This window comes from Vulpes vulpes, chromosome 14 (assembly GCF_048418805.1).
Source record: "Vulpes vulpes isolate BD-2025 chromosome 14, VulVul3, whole genome shotgun sequence".
Classification (NCBI taxonomy): Eukaryota; Metazoa; Chordata; class Mammalia; order Carnivora; family Canidae; genus Vulpes; species Vulpes vulpes.
The window spans coordinates 25,933,157-25,952,202 of record NC_132793.1 but is presented as its reverse complement, the minus strand read 5'-3'; the positions used below and the strand labels follow the sequence as shown (position 1 = coordinate 25,952,202).

The 19,046-nt window shown below is 41.9% G+C and overlaps 1 protein-coding gene across 1 annotated transcript in view; it reads left to right on the top strand.

Annotated features, from left to right (window-relative positions):
* The first annotated feature begins 529 nt into the window (after positions 1–529).
* ASXL1 (ASXL transcriptional regulator 1) overlaps positions 530–19,046 on the top strand; it is a 79,803-nt gene continuing 61,286 nt past the window's right edge. Inside the window, exons 1-4 of the mRNA XM_072736142.1 lie at positions 530–696; positions 6,238–6,320; positions 7,547–7,549; positions 8,890–8,998. Of these exons, the coding sequence (XP_072592243.1) occupies positions 640–696; positions 6,238–6,320; positions 7,547–7,549; positions 8,890–8,998 (252 nt within the window). The 5' untranslated portion in view covers positions 530–639. The remainder of the gene's footprint in view (positions 697–6,237; positions 6,321–7,546; positions 7,550–8,889; positions 8,999–19,046) is intronic.

Below are 19,046 nucleotides of genomic sequence, written 5' to 3'. Positions count from 1 at the left end.
AGCCGCGAGGTACGCCGGGAAGTGTGGTCCAGCCGTTTCATGCAGCCATATTCTTCCGGAGCGGGGGAGGCCAGAGAGGCAGCCGGGACTACGATTCCCAGTTGCCCTTTCGGTTTGTTTTTGTTCAAAAAAAAAAAAAACCCACACTCCCCCTCCTCACTCTTCACACACACTCACACACACACACCCACGGCAGACACGCACACACCCGGGCGCCGAAGGGAAAGCCGCGTCTCGCCTTCCTGCCCCACCGCCAGTCCTGTCTCGGCCCCTCAGCAGAGCGGGAAAGCGGAGGCTGGAGCCGTGACCTCTGACCCCGTGGTTATGCGGAGCCGCCGCATTCCTTAGCGATCGCGGGGCTGCCGCCGCCGCCGCCGCCGCCGTGGGCGACTGACGCAGCGCGGGCGCGTGGAGCCGCCGCCACCCCTCCCCCACCGCCGCCCTCGCGCCGGGTCTCGCGCCAGCCGGTCCCCGCGAGCCCGCCCCCTCTCCCCGGCCGCACCCGAGCCCTCGTGCGCCGCCGCTGCCGCCGCCACGCGCCCCCCGCCGCCGCCGCTGCCCCAGCCCCACGCCGCCGCCGCCCGCCCCGCCCGGAGGTCCCGCGTGGAGCCGCCGCTGCCGCCGCCGGGGAGGAGGAGGATGAAGGACAAACAGAAGAGGAAGAAGGAGCGCACGTGGGCCGAGGCCGCGCGCCTGGTGAGGCGGGCCGCCGCGGGGGCGCCGTGGGGGACGTGGGGGGTGGGCGAGCCGAGCCCCCTCCGCGGGGAGGGGGAGGGGGAGGGGCGAAGCCCTGCCCACTGCAGGAGGGGGCGGGGCCACCCTCCCCCTCCCCCTCCCCCCTCCCCGTCTCCCCCCTCCCGGGCGTTGGGTGGGGAAGAGGTCCCCCGCCGGTCGCTAGTGGCGCCTTTTTCTGCAGCTCCCCCCCACCCCCTAAATTCCTGCGGAGGGGCGAGCTGGCAGGCCGGCTCCTCCCCCTCTGGGCGGCGGGGCCCCAGCCTCCCCTCCCCCACTATTTGGCAGCGTCTGGGGGTCTGGGGAAGCTTCGTTTATGCACTCGGGGGAGTTAGGTTTCCGGGAAGGGTCGGAAGCTCCTCCCTCGCTTCCTGGTGGGTAGTGGGGTGGTGCGTTTGGCTCCGGGGGTCGGAGAACACCCCCCCCCCCCCAATTTTTAAGGACGCCAGTGGCATTTTGAGCCTTTCCGATCTAAACCAGGTGTGTGGAGGGAAGCAAGTGCTTACTCCCAGGTGCAACCCTGAACTTTAGTGTCTTGTGGGGGACACCTGGGAGGTTCCTAGGCATGCTCGTCCTAGGGCCCTACCTAAGATCTTCTGAGTCTGAATTCCTAGAGTAGAGCCTGAGTGTCTCCGTTTTAACCAGCTTCCCATGCCGCCTGGAATGCAGGTGGCCCGGGACCACACTTTGAGAAACGCTGACTAGAGTGTTTTACTTCACAGGCCAGAGTGGAGATAGGCACTCTGCAGAGAACTGACTCTGCTCTGCAAAGAATGTACGTGTGCGTCCTCCCTTCCTTAGTGTCCTGGTGCATGTAGACATGAAGTGCTGGACAAAGACCAAGTATCTCTGTTTGAAGATACTGCTCACTGAGGACTTAGACTTAGCAAGGGAGGGAGTAATTGGAGTGTTTGAAGCTGCCCGGTGAGGAGGGTTGTGAATTTTGTTTCCATAGCCTGAGGACTTGTGAGATAGATACCTTTCTTTTGGAGTTGCACCCACAAAGCTAAGATACGTGTTCTTCTAAAATCTTGGCGGATGACCGTAGTAACAGTTCATACTTCTTCCAGAGATGTCACCTCCTCAAGAACTATCACGGAGCAGGGTTATGGTGCAGAAAGCATGCATGTCTCTTGACACCCTCTAATTTATATGTAATGGGCATAATTCACTTTCAATGATGAATGAAGTTTCACCTTCTAGTCTTTAACTTTATTGGGAAGTGAGGTTCCTACCGCAAAGGTGTTGTGCAAAGGGATAACTATGTGCTGGGGGTCGTTACCGCTCTATGGTATACATCCTTTTTCTTTCTTGGAGCAGTTATTGACTTACAAGGACTAAAGCTGTTTGGTTTGCAAGACAGTTTTAACTGGTGTTCCTAATTGACTGTCTTCCCCAGGCAGTTGTTGCCCAATGAACAAATAGCAAATGTTTGTGTAGTTCAAATTTCATGCTTCAGTTAATTTGTCTTGGTTTGGCGTGTGAAATTTGAAGATTTTGAAATTCCTAAATATTTTTGATTGAATCAAAATTGGAAGATTTGGCTAGCTTTGAGATCTCTTGGAAATTTTAGGATTTCCCAATGTTGCCTCACCTGGAAACAAATTTAGTTAGGCCTGAGACAGGAGGGGAGGATGTGCTTGCTCTCTTTCTCCTGAAGGTTGAGTCTTGGGTGTTCATTGAAATTCTCCTCTGGGTTCCTGCTGTGCAGGTGTTTATGACTCTGGGCATCAAAAGGAAATTTGCTTGCCAGAGTTTTACTTGTTAGAGGTAGGTGAAAGTACCTCTAAATCTTGTGTTATTTACGTTCTGACAGAATTTTAAAGTTTATTTGTCTTGAAGCTCTGCTGGCTCTGCCTAGTTGAAAGACTTGAGGAATTTAGGGTCCACTGGTTCTGTTACGCCCTTTAATAAAGTTCTTGAAATTACTATAATCTGAACTCTAGGATCCAGGTTGTTAGTTCTGTTTTATTATTGGTTCAACTTCATGCCAGATTATCTGAGTAAGTTCTTTCTTTTTTTTTTGTTTTATGGCTCTTCATTAAAAAATAATATGCATAAGAATGACTTTGTAGTGTCTTGAACATATGAAAGATAACTTGTGGAACCATTGTATGTTAATTGTGCATATCTTTTGTTTATTTATTTATTTTTTTGGTTAGAATTTTCTGTCTCTCTGAATGGGACCATTTGGTGGGTGAGGGGCAATTTTTTAGAGTCCTCTCCCTATTTAAAAACCACTGCAACCAGAGTGCTGGGGAGTTTGAGAGAGCTTATTGGAAGAGCAGCTTGACTAGAGAAAGCTCTAGTAGGGGGGCAATCGATTAAGTCTCTTTGTGGACAGGTGAATTTGGAGTGCTTGCCCTGGTAGTCAAATGCACTTGCTTTGGGGCAGTTTCATATTGCTCTTGACCTTGCTTAGATTGGTGGCTAGAGGGATACTGGGAACTCTTAAAAACTATTTTGGTAGGAAAGAAGAGACTTCTGGAGAATTTCAGTAGTGTAGTATACCCAGGAGATTGACTTTTGCAGATGTTAATTATGTTGTCAAGAAGTAGATACTCTTCTTTCAAATGTTTTGTAGTATTGTCTTTTCTAGATATAGGAGGTAGACTTTAGAGGGTTGGATGGTATAAATCGTCCTGCTAGTTAGGAATAATTTGTTTGGGAGAAGTAGCTGAGAGGATTTCCCTTTAAATTGAATGTCCTTAAATGGATTCTCTCTGGCTTTGAGAAACTCTTCATTGTAAGCTTTATCTTTCACTTTGATTCATGACTGACCATTCTTACATCAAACATTTTTTTTCCTCTTTGAAGTAGGAGAGAGAGACTTTTTTTTTGAAAGTGTGTTAGAAAGACAGGGACTAGGAATAGAACACTGCTGAATTGTTCTTGTACTAAAAGCTGGAGGCATATACAATTATAAAAGTGAATACTTTGTATTTTTGATGTAACTTCCTTTTAGAGATTTTGTTTCCTCTTAGATTCTCAGGCTCTTCCTGACTGCTGTTTAAATAATTAGTAACTAATTTTTCAGAGTAATGCTTCTTTAAAAAAAAAATAAAATCCTGGTACAAAAATCGCTAACTCAGCTCCCATTTGGTATCAAAGAAGTGATACTTGTGGCAGTGAACATTAGTAACTTGTAACAGGGTTTGTTGTGGGTTTGTTCAAGTCAGTACTGTTTAACTTGGCTCTCAGGTTCTTAGACTACAAGGATGAATAAGATTTGCCCTTGAGGAACTTATGGTCTTCTGGGAATGGAGGAGGTCTAGACTCCTGAATAGAATTTTGCTACATGCATAAGTGCTATCATAGGTGTACATACGATAAACAGACATCCTGGTTCAGACTTATTATCCAGGCATCATCATGACTACTTCCTCCTTTTACTCACAAGTATATCACTTTGGGAGGTAAATTATGTGTGTTGTGGACTAGGAGGACACTGAAAAGGCATTTAACTGCCTGGCAGAGATCAGGGAAGGCTTCCTGGAGGAAGGAGGAAGGTGCTTTCCAAACTGAATTTTGAAGAATGAGTAAAAGTTAGGCCCATCACTGAAGATGTTAACAGGAGCTGGTGACAAAGAAATAGCAGTGGTGTGTGTGTGCATGCTTGTGCACAGGGTGGGAGCGAGTGTAGGAATTGGGTAGAACTACACATAGTTTTTGGAACATGAAGTTGTGGAGTATCAGTTTGGCAGTCAGGTAGAGAGACAGGCAAAGACCAGATTCCGAGGGCTTTGTGTGCCAGGCCTCTGAGCGCTTCTTTGTGCTGGGCACAGTTAGACACTTCCATGATCTCCAGTCTGTAAAACAACTCTTAGGGGAAGACATCAATATTCTTCCACCACAAGTGGGGCAACCTAGGTTCAGGTTGGGTAGGTAAATTGCCCATGTTGAGAAGGGTAGCATTTGAATCCAGGTCCATCTGGTTCTAAAGCCTGTGCTTTTCCAGTGAGCTGGCGAACTCTTCTTCAGAAGCTTTGGTCTTGACTGTATGTGATTAGGTTGCTGTTGAAGAATTTTAAAGCGGGGGCAAGTGATGAGGGCAGATTTATTTTGTTCGGTTGACCTCAGGCTATAGCAGGTAAGTTCTGCGAGAGCAGAGATTTGGTCTTGTTCATTGTTGAATTTTTAGAATTGTCCCTGGCACAGGTAAGTATTTCATGTATTTGTGGAGTGGGAGCAAAGGATGGGAGCAGAGAAGAATGGATTTGAGGAAAGCAGGGCAAGTTGCAGGGATATTAGTGAAGGGGCTGTGTGTTGGGTGAGGGAAGGAACTGGGGGACAGGCGAGAGAGTAGAGTGCTGCTTAGGTTTCTACATTAGGTGATTAGACAGGTTGTCAACCAAGGGAGAGAATATGGAGGAAGAAGGACGATGAATTGGAGTTGCCAGTTAGATGAATTAGAGCAGTTGATCAAAGATGGATGTCTGTACAGAAGTCAATATTTGAGTCAGAAGCTGGAAAGAAACCTAGGTTAGAGGTAAATATTTGGGTGTTAGCAAAATATAGATAGTAGTTGAAGGTATGAGAGGAGATAGAGCTACCTGAAGGGACTGTAAAAATTGAGAGAAGCTAACAATGAGACCATGGTAAATAGGGGCTTTATTTCAGCACCTGCTTCTCCAGAGCTTGGCTTCCTTTAGTGCTGTGGGCTCATGTTCTTCCATAGGGAGAACCGTTAGCAGGAATCCTATCAGACTTCTTACTTTACATTTTATTGTGACTTACTTTACATTTTATTTGTGACTTACCAAGTAAGTAAGCAGTACTTACTTAGTTGTTACAGTTGTTAAGTGATTGTAAGGTGGTGTATGGAGTAACCTCAGCAGCCACTGGTAGAGACCATGCAAAGATAGTGACAGCTTTTTTTCCTCCCTGAGAAGGGAGTTCTAAAACAACTCAGCTCCTTCCCATGAGGCGGCTGCAGTTGCTCACTAAGAAATTGCTGCCATGACTTTGTTAGAGATGATGCTAACATAAATGAGGTGTTCTCTTTTTCTCATTGCTTTGCCTGCACTAGTCCTACAGAATCAGAGCATCATGTTGCCAAATGGCAAAATGTACTGTGGCAGTTAACACCAGGATTTCACAACAAAGTGGCAGAAACTATCGCTTAAAAATATGGGTACTAATCAGAAAAAAAATCTGAATGCATTTCTGTTTTGTCATTATTTTCTAGCTTTAGTCTGTGGTTTAGTCACGTGAACAACATGAAGTTAAGCAGTAACCAGGGTTGCTAAGGCCCTACCCACATACCATAGCACGTATGCTAAGATGTGTGTTTTTAGAATTAAAAACTAGAATATTTACATTAATTTCAGTCACTTTTAGCAGCATCTTAGATATATATGTAATTTGGTTTCTGAAGCAGTGTTAACCGTGGGAAAACTAAATTGTCAGCAGTGATATCTCACAGCAGAACTGTAGCCCAGGACATAGGCTGATGGGTATAAATGGCAATTACACACTAAAATCAGAACATTTATATTTCTTCAGGTACTAGAAAACTACTCAGATGCTCCAATGACACCAAAACAGATTCTGCAGGTCATAGAAGCAGAAGGACTAAAGGAAATGAGGTTTGTATTGTTCTTGTTGTTCAACATGAGAGTTTCATAGGCCATGTGTATTTCTGCAGATATTTGGTGATGTGATTAAGTCCACACATGCCTTCTCCATCTCCCTCTCCCTCTCTGTTTCTCTGTCTCACTCTCTCCTCTGGTATGGTGTAGAACCATTTCCCAAGTGTGTGTCCCTGAGTGGAGGGAGGGAGTAGGTAAACATCTGTTGGTTTTCATTAGAGATGCTATGACTTACCCTGTTCTTGCTCTCCCTTCAGTCTTGACCTAGAGTGTGTTTCTGTGTCAGGAATCCACACGTTTTCTTCTCAACTCTTTTTTGCACATTTTAGTAGTAGAGAAGGGGGAGACTGGTAGGCTTTATCTTATTTAAAACTTCCCTTCTTTCTCTAGCTTTCTGTCCTTCTTTTTGTATCCCTGAAGTTCTTTAAGATCAAAAGAAGGGTGATCTTTTTTTTTATTTTTTTATTTTTTTATTTTTTTATTTAAAAAAAAATTTTTTTTTATTTATTTATGATAGTCACAGAGAGAGAGAGAGAGAGGCAGAGACACAGGCGGAGGAAGAAGCAGGCTCCATGCACTGGGAACCTGATGTGGGATTCGATCCCGGGTCTCCAGGATCGCGCCCTGGGCCAAAGGCAGGCGCCAAACCGCTGCGCCACCCAGGGATCCCAAGAAGGGTGATCTTATCACCATAACACCACTGGCCTTTTTTTTTCCTCCCTACTGATTCTAGCCATTCATCATGGGAATATACTAAATTTTAGTGTGACCTTAGTTTTATCCTCCTATGATGTAGTTTTCCTAGAGAGCAACAAGTTAGAAACAAAAGGAATTAGAGGCATGAAAATCAGTGGCTGTGTTTAATTCTTTTCTCTTCACTCTCACCCCAACCCCCCCCCCTTTTTAAATTTAAATGAAGGAGGAGGGCACAACACAGTCTCTCTTCTGGGACTCAGAAAAAACAGCATATATTTTTTCTGGTTAAGCTATAGCTGCTTGAAAATGACTTCTTGGGGTCCAAAGATCCTCACTTTCCAGTCATCAGTTCAAACATTCTCAAATTGACAGTTTGTGGGGAGGGAAGATCAAAATTGTGTAGATCACATTCATTTAAATAGTACTTATGCACTATGTAGTGTTATAATTGTGCTTTATTTTTGTTTTTATGGGCTGTTTCTCCTCATGCTGCTGTCTGCACTGCTGTTGGACCACTGTACCTATAGAAGGTAAATTAGTCCCTTTGGGACAGATGAAATTGAGAACTTTAACTTGTTTCTGCTTCTTGCTCTTATAGGAATTAATGAAGCAGTCATGGTGGTTCGTGATGAGTGAGCAGCTCTGTAATTTGTAGACAGAGGTATAGTGTGTAGGAGTCACACCGTTCTGCTGAAGGACTCTGCCAGTATGCCGTTACCCTTTGTAGCAGAGATGTTAGCACACCCACTTGATACTCCAGATTCTGCACAAGGTTTCTTGTAGAGATTGGTTCTCGGTGAAAATTTTTTTAGCATCCACTGTGTTCCAAAGCAGAATAAGTAATAGGGTTTTTTTTTTTTTAATAGCTTTTTTAGACTCAGAATTTATTTTTAACATTGCATAAATTAAGGCCTCTGGTTCTGAAAGATCTTAAGAGGCTTTACTTAAGATATGTATGTATTTTTAGCATGCTGGAGAGAGGGAAGAGGAAAGTGCATAGGTGAATCCTAGCACTAATATGCTAGTGCCAAACTCAGTTAATAATGGACATTTGTCTGTGTTTTTGACAGCTGTTCTATATTAAGATTAAGTAAAGAGCCTCTAACTCACTGAGTTATCATTGTTTTGCAACCAACTATTATAGCAGGGAGTGTGAAATATCTTAATGATCTGTCTTTTTTTTTCATTCTTGGGTACCAGAGCCATTTGATTGACCTCTTTTTAAGTTTAAGTGATTGCTCCTGGGTAGATGTAGAATAAAACCCATCCTCTCCCCTTCCCAACAGGGAAAATGCAAATGAAATACTTTTGTGTGCTTATTAGAAAATGTTTAACTGGAGATGAAAAGGCATGCTTGTTTTTTTGGGACAGCACCATTGCTTCTCTGGTTTTTGTGTTGTAATGTTATATAGCCCTTCTCAGCTTGATACATATGCAGGTCACAATTCAGAGGCTAGGAAAGAGTTTTGTTTTTAATTATTATTAAAATTTAATTTTTTTAATGTAATAAAAATGTTGGTACTGGGTTTTTTTTAAAACTCCCTGAACTTGAACAGTTACTGTGTACATTTTTAAATCTCTTGAGAACTTGGTTGATATGGTCAAAAGGCACTAAGGAAGTGCCAGGTTCAGAACAAGGGAATCACATACCATGTCCTACCTGAGTGTGATTGATGAGGGTTTCATTTGTTGCTCTGCACTACTTTCAAAGTAGTATTGTTGTCATGGGCTCTTTTTTGTTATATTTCTTGCTCTTGATTTAAGAATGAGTTGGATCTTTTTTTTTTTTTTTTTTTTTTTGATTTGGATCTTTGAATAAGCGGGCATATAGATTTATATAACCCTTTTCCATCCTTGTATGTTTTTATAGCGGGACATCCCCTCTTGCGTGTCTCAATGCCATGCTACATTCTAATTCAAGAGGAGGAGAGGGGCTATTTTATAAACTGCCAGGCCGAATCAGCTTGTTCACACTCAAGGTAAGTAATATCAATGCTGTTCTTAAACTTTAGTGTAGGAGTCACCTGGTAGGTCTGGGATGAAGCCTATGAATTTGTATTTCTAATAAGCAGGCAGGTGATGCTGATGCTGTTGGTCCTAAATGGCACTACGAGATGTTCTAGGTTGAATAGGGTGTTAGGAATTCTTTAGTCATATCAGCTTTTTTGTCTATATTCATCTTTTCTTTGTTTATATTTTTGCAGATCATATGTAGTAGAGGAATAAATATGTGTGGGGGTAACTACAAATGTGTTTTAATTAGAATTTTGTTTGTAATAGTATCGTGAAAGATAAATTACCTGGCAACTAAAATAAGATCTACTCTAAGGAATATAACTGACATATGAACATCCTTGTGGAAATTCAAAAGCTCATTAACTTTTTCTAAGTGACACTAATTACAAAGGAAGAGAACTTAAATCAGTTAAAGTTCTAGTAAAGCTTAAATAGAGCTGAAGTGAACAGGCTAATTATTTTTCTACTATGTGTGATATAAATGGCTATCGTTTATTTTTTATTTTTTTAAAGATTTTATTTATTTATGCTTGAGAGACAGAGAGAGCGAGAGAGGCAGAGACACAGGCAGAGGGAGAAGCAGGCTCCGCTCCATGCAGCGAGCCTGACATGGGACTCAATCCTGGGTCTCCAGGATCCCACCCTGGGCTGAAGGTGGCGCTAAACCACTGAGCCACCAGGGCTGCCCCAGTGGCTATCGTTTAAACCAGGGGTTGGCAAACTTTCTATAAAGGGCCAGATAAATATTTTAGGTTTTGTGGAGCTAATTGTTCACCTCTGCCATTGTAGCAAGAAGGCAGGCATAGATAATTAATAAATGAATGGGCAAGGTTGTGTTCCAATAAAACTTTATTTACAAAGACAGTGATAGGGCCACATTTGGCTTGAGCTGTAGTTTGCTGACCTGATTTAGACATAAGATGACCTGTTGATGAGGAAACTGAAAATTTGATGCTGACCCTTTTACTGATCCATAATGTGGTTATAAATTTTGGTAGTCTATACACAAACTTTTCCTTTCTGGTTTTATTTTCTTGATAGACTTATTTTCTTTAATTCAGTATTAAATACTTGAGCAGATACCAATGATATAACCTGTAGTCCTAAAACTTGATGTTTATGTATACTTGAAATGTATCTTATATTCAGATGTCTGTGCTGTTTTCTGTATTTTTATTTCTAATATTTTGGACTTCTTTTGTTAGGAGGCTGCATAATGTAATGTTAGGAACTGTGCCTTGGGGAGAAACAGCCTTGAGTTCAAAACCTAGCTTTATAAACTGGGACAAATTTAACCTTTCTTTATGGTGGTGTATGCATCCCTAACACAGAGTCAGTCCTTAATAAATGGTAGCCTTTTTGATATTTCTTTAGGTTCTTTTATTGTCAATTGCTTGTTAATGCCTTTTTTTATTACACATTATACGTTGCTATATATAACATAATGGGTACGTAGTTGTATAAAATTGTATGTATTATGTATATTAAAATATGTATGTTGATGGTATATGTGGCATATTTCTGTTTTAAGTGGGAGGAGAAATACCTTTTTCTGTGAACACCTTGAGGGTAGGAACTGAGTTTCATTTGTCTTTATAATGGCCTCAATTTGCGCTCGCTCTCTCTCTCTCTACATATGCGTACCTTTTTTTCCCTCAGAACCATTTGAAAGTGTTAACCAGAACTGGTACTTCACCCCTAAATACTTTAGAATGTATATTTTGAGAACAGGTACATTGGGGCGCCTGGGTGGCTCAGCGGTTGAGCATCTGCCTTTGCCTCAGGGCATGATCCCGGGATCATGGGATCGAGTCCTACATCAGGCTCCCCTATGGGGGAGCCTACTTCTCCCTCTGCCTTTGTCTCTGCCTCTCTCTGTTATCTCTCATGAATAAATAAATAAAATCTTAATAAAAAAAGTACATATCCTACATAAACATTTATCCCATTCAAGAAAATTAACACTGATACAGTAGTGTATACTATATAGCCTATATTCAGATTGTCTCTAGTTACACAAATATTCTTTATAGCTTATTTTTCCAGTCCAGCATCCAGTCAAGAATCTTGCATTTCAAAAATAAAGATAAAAACAGGGAGACAAGTTATTTTTTTTTAAATTTTTATTTATTTATGATAGTCACACACACAGAGAGAGAGAGAGAGGCAGAGGGAGAAGCAGGCTCCATGCACTGGGAGCCCGACGTGGGATTTGATCCCGGGTCTCCAGGACCGCGCCCTGGGCCAAAGGCAGGTGCTAAACCGCTGAGCCACCCAGGGATCCCCCAGGGAGACAAGTTAAAATGGACTTTTAACTCTAGGAAACAAACAGGGTTGCTGGAGGGAAAGTGGGCTGGGGGGGTGGGGTAATTGGGTGATGGACATTAAGGAGGGCTCTTAAGGGGCGCCTGAGTAGTTCAGTTAAGCATCTGCCTTTGGCTCAGGTGAAGTCCTGGGATGGAACCCCATGTTGGGCTCCCTGCTCATCAGGAAGTCTGCCTCTCCTGCCCCTCTCCTCGTTCGTGCGCGCTCTCTCTGTCTTGCTCGCTCACTCTTGCTCTCTCAAATAAATAAAACCTTTTTTTTTTTCCTTTAAAAGAGGGCACGTGATGTAATGAGCACTGAGTGTTATATGGAACTCATGAATCACTAAATTCTATCCCTGAACTAATGATACGCTATATGTTAACTGAATTTAAATAAAAAAGAATCGTGCATTTCATTTGGTTGTCATGTCTCTTTAATCTTTGTTAATGTAGAACAGTTCCCTTGCCTTGTTTTCTCTTTTATGGCATTGATATTTTTGAACAGTTCAGGTCGTTTGTTTTGTGAAATTAAATACATTTTTGAAGGATTAATAAAGTGTAGAAATCTTGGTTGTTTCCAGACTTCTTTCTGTTTGCACTGCTAGATCATGTCCACTCTTTCAGGTGGTAGCACAGAGCCATGAAAGATGAAAGTATACATCCCTTGCCATGGGATGTATGGCATAGTGGTAGTTTGGTCTGGGTGTTGCTTGTAAGAAGGGCTAGGAAGGTACAAGGTATTTAATTAACATTTCTTATTTTTTTTTCTTTGGAAGATGCTAGTGACACCTCTGAAATCCTGTGGCATTTTCTTTGCCTAAGTTATCTCTCATGGGTTAAGAAAAAGCATGTGCAGAATGGCTTATAGTTTTTCTGCTCCCTGATTGGAAATCTCTTCTAGTGGGCCATCAAGGTCAGAATTCTATTTATCCATGTGATTTTGCTAGTTGAAAACAGGACTTTTTTTCAGTTCTGGATACATTTGTGTGGCCTTATCTATGATTACCAAAGGTTTACTGATAAGCTGGAGTCTTTTGGGGCATGCCACAGGATTCCTTCTCTGATAAAAAGTTGTTCTGGGTAATGTGATGGTACATTTGACACTTGATGTATAGATAGTTGCAAAAGTCGCCAGAGCTAGTCCTCAAGGATGGATGGGATAGATGAAATCTATCCATGCTTCAAATTCTTGATTTGAATTGCTTTCCTTAAGCCTTTCCTGAAGTCAGCTGTCAGTGTCCATCATTGTCTGGTTAGAGGTAGGATTCGTACCATTAAAAAAAAAAAAATTTATTTATTTATGGTAGACAGAGAGAGAGAGAGAGAGAGAGGCAGAGGGAGAAGCAGGCTCCATGCTGGGAGCCCGATGTGGGACTCGATCCCAGGACTCCAGGATCGCACCCTGGGCCAAAGGCAGGCGCCAAACCGCCGAGCCACCCAGGGATCCCCCCCCCCCCCCCCGTACCATTTTTTTACACTTGGGATTTCCCATTCTTACAAAGTCACTCTGAGCTTCTTTGTAGTGTTCTACATTTTTAGGACTTTGATGCTGGACTACTATGCTTTTGTGACTTGGTGGTTGTGTCACTGGTAAGTTTAGCCTGCATTGGTCTTTGCAGCACTCACTATCAGGCACAACTGCATTCATGTGAACATTGTTCATTTTTATTGTGGAATGGTTCTCCCATTGATGTCACTTACGTTACTTATGGCTATTTGCACTTTATTATACCTCATGTATGATATAGGGCTCAGCCTTCAGGGTCTTTTAACCCATGTAACAAGTCCCATTGGATCTTTTTATTATATAGAATGTTTTTATAAAAGTATGAAAATCATTTTTTTTTGGTAAAAGAAATAGAGGACTATACTTGAGGTATCCATCCAGTAAAATCCACAGTTTGCAGATAACTGTAAGGAAAAAAGCAAATGGAGGAAGAGAGGGAGATAATTATTACAGTTCTACAATGTTATTTAACTGTAATTAAAATACCTACAACTCCACACTTAAAGCAATTTCAAAGGTATTTATGTTACTGTTAAATACTGAGAAGAACAAAGGAAATAGATACAGTAAAATCATGGTGTCTGTCATTTGAAAGGCAGTATCAGAGAATATTTTGATTTTTAAAAAATATTTTATTGATTTATTTGAGAGAGAGTGCAGAGGGAGAGGGACAAGCAGTCTCCCTGCTGAGCAGAGAGCCCAATGTAGGGCTGGATCCCAGGCCTCTGAGATCATGGTCTGAGCAGAAGGCAGATGCTTAACCAACTGAGCCACCCAGGCACCCCAAGATTTTGATTTTTGATACGTGTTCAGCAAGTAGGGTGGTCTTTTAAAAATGTAAATCCTATCATACCATTATCGTGTCCAGCCCTTGCCTACCTCTGATCTGCTCTCCTAGCACTCTGCCCTTAGTCATTATACTAAAGCCACCCTGGTCTTCACTTTGTTTCTCAAGCATCCCTGACTTGTGTCTACCATAGAGCCCTTGTGCTTGCTAGCCTCTCTGCCTAGAAAACTCTATGGTAACTTCTTGTCATTTGGTTCTTAATTCAAAAGTATCTTTTCAGAGAATGTTTGTGGGTTTTTTGTTGTTTTTTTAAAATAGATTTTATTTATTTATTCATGAGAGACAGAGGGGGCAGAGACATAGGCAGAGGGAGAAGCAGGCTCCCCATGGGGAGCCTGATGTAGGACTGGATCCCAGGACTCCAGGATCAAAGCCTGAGTTGAAGGCAGATGCTCAACCACTGAGCCACACAGGTGCCCCCAGGGAAGATATTTCTACCCATCTAATTCTACAACATTAGGAGGGTTTTATTACTTGGTGGTTGTTACCCTATCAGGATCAGAAATTACTTGGTGGTGTTTAGTCTCTCCATACTGGTGTTTGAGTGCAGGGACTTTGTTTTCACTATGTCTACTATGTCTGCCATGTAATAGGTACTTAGAATTGGCTGAATGAAAAGTAGATGATGGTATCATCAAAGTCTTAGCTAATCAGTTCTCCTTGTAATTCACCTTTCTTTTATATCAGTTTTATTATAGAATATGCATATTTGGGGTTATTTTTTCTTCTGCTCAGCAAGTCAACTTCTAAGAACCCTTCCCCCCCCCCTTGCCCTCATTAGAACAGTTCTACATAAATCTGTGAAAGAATCTGCTGACACTAGAAATAAATCTTTCCTTGTGTGCAGCCATAATCTGGTTCCTTTTAATTGCTAAAGGCAGAAACTGAGCCTTAACAGTTTAAACATCTTTTTTATTTTTTTAAAGATGTTATTTATTTATTCATGAGAGACACAGAGAGAGAGGCAGAGACACAGGCAGAGGGATAGCACGCTCCATGCAGGGAGCCTGACGGACTTGATCCTGGGTCTCCAGGATCAGGCCCTGGGCTGAAGGCGGCGCTAAACCTCTGAGCCACACGGGCTGCCCAGTTTAAACATTTTAGGTAGGTATGTTTTAGATACGATATTATTACTCTTTTCTAGTGTTTTGAACTTTGACCATCTTGTTAGAAAAAAGAATTTCTGCTTTCATTTAAAATGGTAGTGACATTTTAAGACAATGTCTTCCATAGTCTGTTAGCCTTATCAAATACATGATCTTTTAAGTGCTTGGAATATTAGAATTTTAGTGTGGGAAGAGCTCTCAAATCATCCAGTTCATTTTCATTTTGCAGATAGATAACTGAGCTTTTAACAGATTAAATGATTCATCTGTGATTATACATCTGAGTGACAGGTGCATGTGGCCAAGTTGGGACTAGAACCCAGGGCCCCCCCATCTTTTGAATTTAATTTCTTTTTGCTATGCTAATTTAGAATAAAGAGTTTTTCTACAGATTTTATGACCTTTGGTCATTTCATCTTTTGAAGCATCTTGTGAGTTCTTTGATATTCCTCAAAATGTCAATTTTATTCTCTTTAGTGAAAATCTTTATAGTTAAGCAAAGTAGCTTTTCATGTCCTTAGATATGACTCTTTAGTTATGGCTGGTTGAATTTCTGCACCTTGCCTTAATTATATTGGCATTTCTTTTTTTTCAAGTAATTTCTTTTTTTTTTTTTTTAATTTTTATTTATTTATGATAGTCACACACACACAGAGAGGAGAGAGAGGCAGAGACACAGGCAGAGGGAGAAGCAGGCCCCATGTACCGGGAGCCCGACGTGGGATTCGATCCTGGATCTCCAGGATCGCGCCCTGGGCCAAAGGCAGGCGCCAAACCGCTGCGCCACTCAGGGATCCCTATATTGGCATTTCTGATCGTAGGTATTAGTTTCTATGCTAGAATAAGTGATTTATGGTAGTAGGAAGAGCGTTGGACTGGTTAGGAGTCAAGACCTGGGTTCCAGCATAGTACCTCATGTCTTAGTGAATATCTCCATTTATACTTATTTGTGTCCAATGCCCAGGAGTTGAAATAGATTGCTCATTTAAACACTTGAGGTATAAAATCCTTTTTTGTCATGAAATGGAGCTCCAAAATACAAATATGACTGTGAAACTGCTCTGGTTGAAACAAGCAGAAGGGCCCACTTTCTCCATCTCTTGTAGGTTCTACTGTCCCCACCCCCTGCCCCAAGCACTCCAGGATCTTTCCTAGACCCTGGAACTCTGTTGAAAACCTTCTAGAGTAAAAATTCAGTAACTATCCTTATTGTGCTCCCATTCTAGCATCTAGACTATTTTGTGTGAAAAGTAAGTCAGCAAGGGATATTTTTCTTTCTTGTTCTTTTGTGATGCATTTGGTATTTGCTGGAGGCAGACCATTTTATTGCAAGCAGTGCTCCACTCTGAACTATAGGAGGTCTGCACAGAAGGCCCAGTTAGCAGAACAGTACCATTTGCTCTTGTTAATAGTAGTAGCACTTTGGTTTTGTTGGAGGCTTTGACCCCTCACTTGGTAAAAGGCTCCTTATTTGTTTGAATAATTCTCAAGGGATGTCTGGATCTGCCTGTGGAAAAGGGGGTATTCTGTTGTTTGACAGGATTTCCAGCCAGCTCAGGGAGAAGAGAGAACTTGATTGTTCTTAGAGCTTTGGTTAGACTCTGGTTTTATGTCTAAGAGATGAGCTGCCTTTTGTCCTTCTACTTCCTGAAGTTCAAAGCCCTCTAATAATGAAGTGTGGTAAAGGTCAGGTATCAGAGGTTTTGAAAGCACTGCCAGAATGATTTTGTGGTTGTTCAGGGGGGTGGGCAGGATGATAATCTCAGGGTTGCTAAAGTGATGTGTATTTTTAAAACAAAAAGTATATTTTTAAAGTGTGATGTTAAGGTACCAGGGTTCTAGGAAAATGAGGAGATTGTACATGTTCCAGGCTTCTTTGGGACTATTTGAAAAAACACACTTTTCTTTGGGTCAGCCAGTATGAAAACTTGTGAGTATGATCTCTTTTCAGTCCTTCAGATCAGACTTTTTTGAGAGAGTTATTTGAAGAACTTGTTTAGTCTAAGAAAGTTGCTGCTGCTTCTAGCTTAGCTAAATCTGGAAGGATAGCTGGAAACTGATGTTTGAGTGCTAACAGTATTCCAGACAGGCATCATACCTGTCACATTGGACTTTTTGAATCATAAATATGTCTCCTACTCCTATAATAACGGGGAAGCAACCTGAGAGAGTTTAAGTAAATAGGACCAAGTCACATTTTTGGTTGAGAGATTTGTATTCAACATGTGGAGGACAGGCTTGAGGAGATTTGAAGTTTTGACATTAAATGAGTTGGTTCTTAAATGTGGGGGAGGGCGTTTTAAAATTCTGTGTGCATGGGGCAGCCCAGGTGGCTCAGTGGTTTAGCGCCGCCTTCAGCCCAGGGCATGATCTTGGAGACCTGGGATCGAGTCCCATGTCGGGCTCCCTGCATGGAGCCTGCTTCTCCCTCTGCCTGTGTCTCTGCCTCTCTTTCCCTCTGTGTCTCTCATGAATAAATAAATAAAATTAAAAAAAAATTCTGTGTGCATCATGAGGCAGGAAGGGATGGGAGCAAAAAAGATGTCTGTTCTGTTCTGGGAGATGCTTTTTTGATTCACTTGTATTAGATGGGCTTTTACATGTGTCCCTTTATGTGTCAGCTAATCCCTTCTGTTTTAGTCTTTGACTCTGCATGCCAGTTTTTCTTGGGTCAGGTAACTCTGGACAGTTCTCCTTTGACTTCTAACTTATACTTTTTTTGGGTCTCCATTCCCGTTGCAACCACCTTAGTCTAAGTTACCCTCATATGCAGGATACCGAAACAGCTCTTGCCTGGGCCCCTTGCTTTCACTTTTGCCCCCTCAGCATCCACTTTGCTCCTTGGAAATCCAAACAACAGCCAGAGGGACTTTTTTTTATTTTAATATAATATGACCATGACACATTTCTGTTTAGTGTCTCTCAAAGGTTTTCTATAGCATTTACCAAAAACTGAAGCTTGCCCAGCCACACTGCCCTTCTTTCTGTTCTTTGAATTCCTGAAGCTCTTTTGAGTTTTAGGGTCTTCCCTTTGGAATTCTCTTCTGCTTTTCCCTGGTTACAGGTCTCAATTTAAATGTCTGTACCATGGGAACTTTATCGCTAAATTGAATTTTTCTGTGTGCTCCGAACTTTACTTCTGATCACTTATGAGTTTATGATTATATAATTACTTAGGTGATTGTTTGATGTGTCTTTCCTGACTAGAGGTTGGGGTAGAGAATCATTATTTTGTCCTTGGCTGTATCCTTAGCAACTATCATAGGAGGTGCTCAATAAATCTTGGATAGGGATGCCTGGGTGACTCAGTGGTTAAGTGTCTGCCTTTGGCTCAGGGCATGATCCTGGGTTCTGGGGATCGAGTCCCACATCGGGCTCCCTGCAAGGAGCCTGCTTCTCCCTCTGCCTATGTCTCTGCCTCTCTCATTGTGTCTCTCATGAATAAATAAATAAATTCTTAAAAAAAAAAAAGTTTGTTGGATAAAATATAGTGGAAAACCCATAGAAGGAGATTGTTACTTCTTAGCTGGTGGCTGTTCTCTTTGACAAATAGTTGAATTAGTTCAGGATAATAATTTTTAGTATCAAAGTTGAAATGTATAGTATGGAATGTTTACTGGCATCTTCTTTCCATAAAGTAAATTATTTAAGTCTCCAAAATGTAAGGTTTTTCTCAAAAGAAAAAAAGTCCAGTGTTGCTTTTGAAATATAGTGCCATTTTGATTCCTGATCTTCTGTATGTGCCCCCCACCCCTTTTTTCTACTGCTGTCTCTGAAAGCTTTTAGAACCTTTTCCGTGAGTATATACTTTAGTGTGGGTCATTTTTCACCCTGTGTGCCTTACTCAAATGTCTAATGATCTTGGTTGAGGGACTGTTGTTTATTTAAGAGTCAGGCTCTTAAATACTAGTGGGCAATTCAGTGCATGGTGTTTTTGTGGCTTCACTTGTCTCCTGCAGCAGTGGGAGTGGTTGTTGCTTAAATGCATGGTGCTGGAGTAAGGATGTCTGTGTCCTCCTAATGCAGACTTTTAACAGTCCCCGTATTCTCAATTCCGTACCTCATCCTTGTCTGCCATGGTATCTGGTTTAAATTCTTAGCCTTTCTGAAATTTAGGGGATAAATCCACTTGGTTTTTTTCAGTACCTCCCTCTCCAACACTTAGTTTTCATCTTCCTTTGTTTTGGTAACTTGTCTCCTTTGCTTCTCTGTTTGTCACTGACAACTTCCAAATTTTATCTCCAT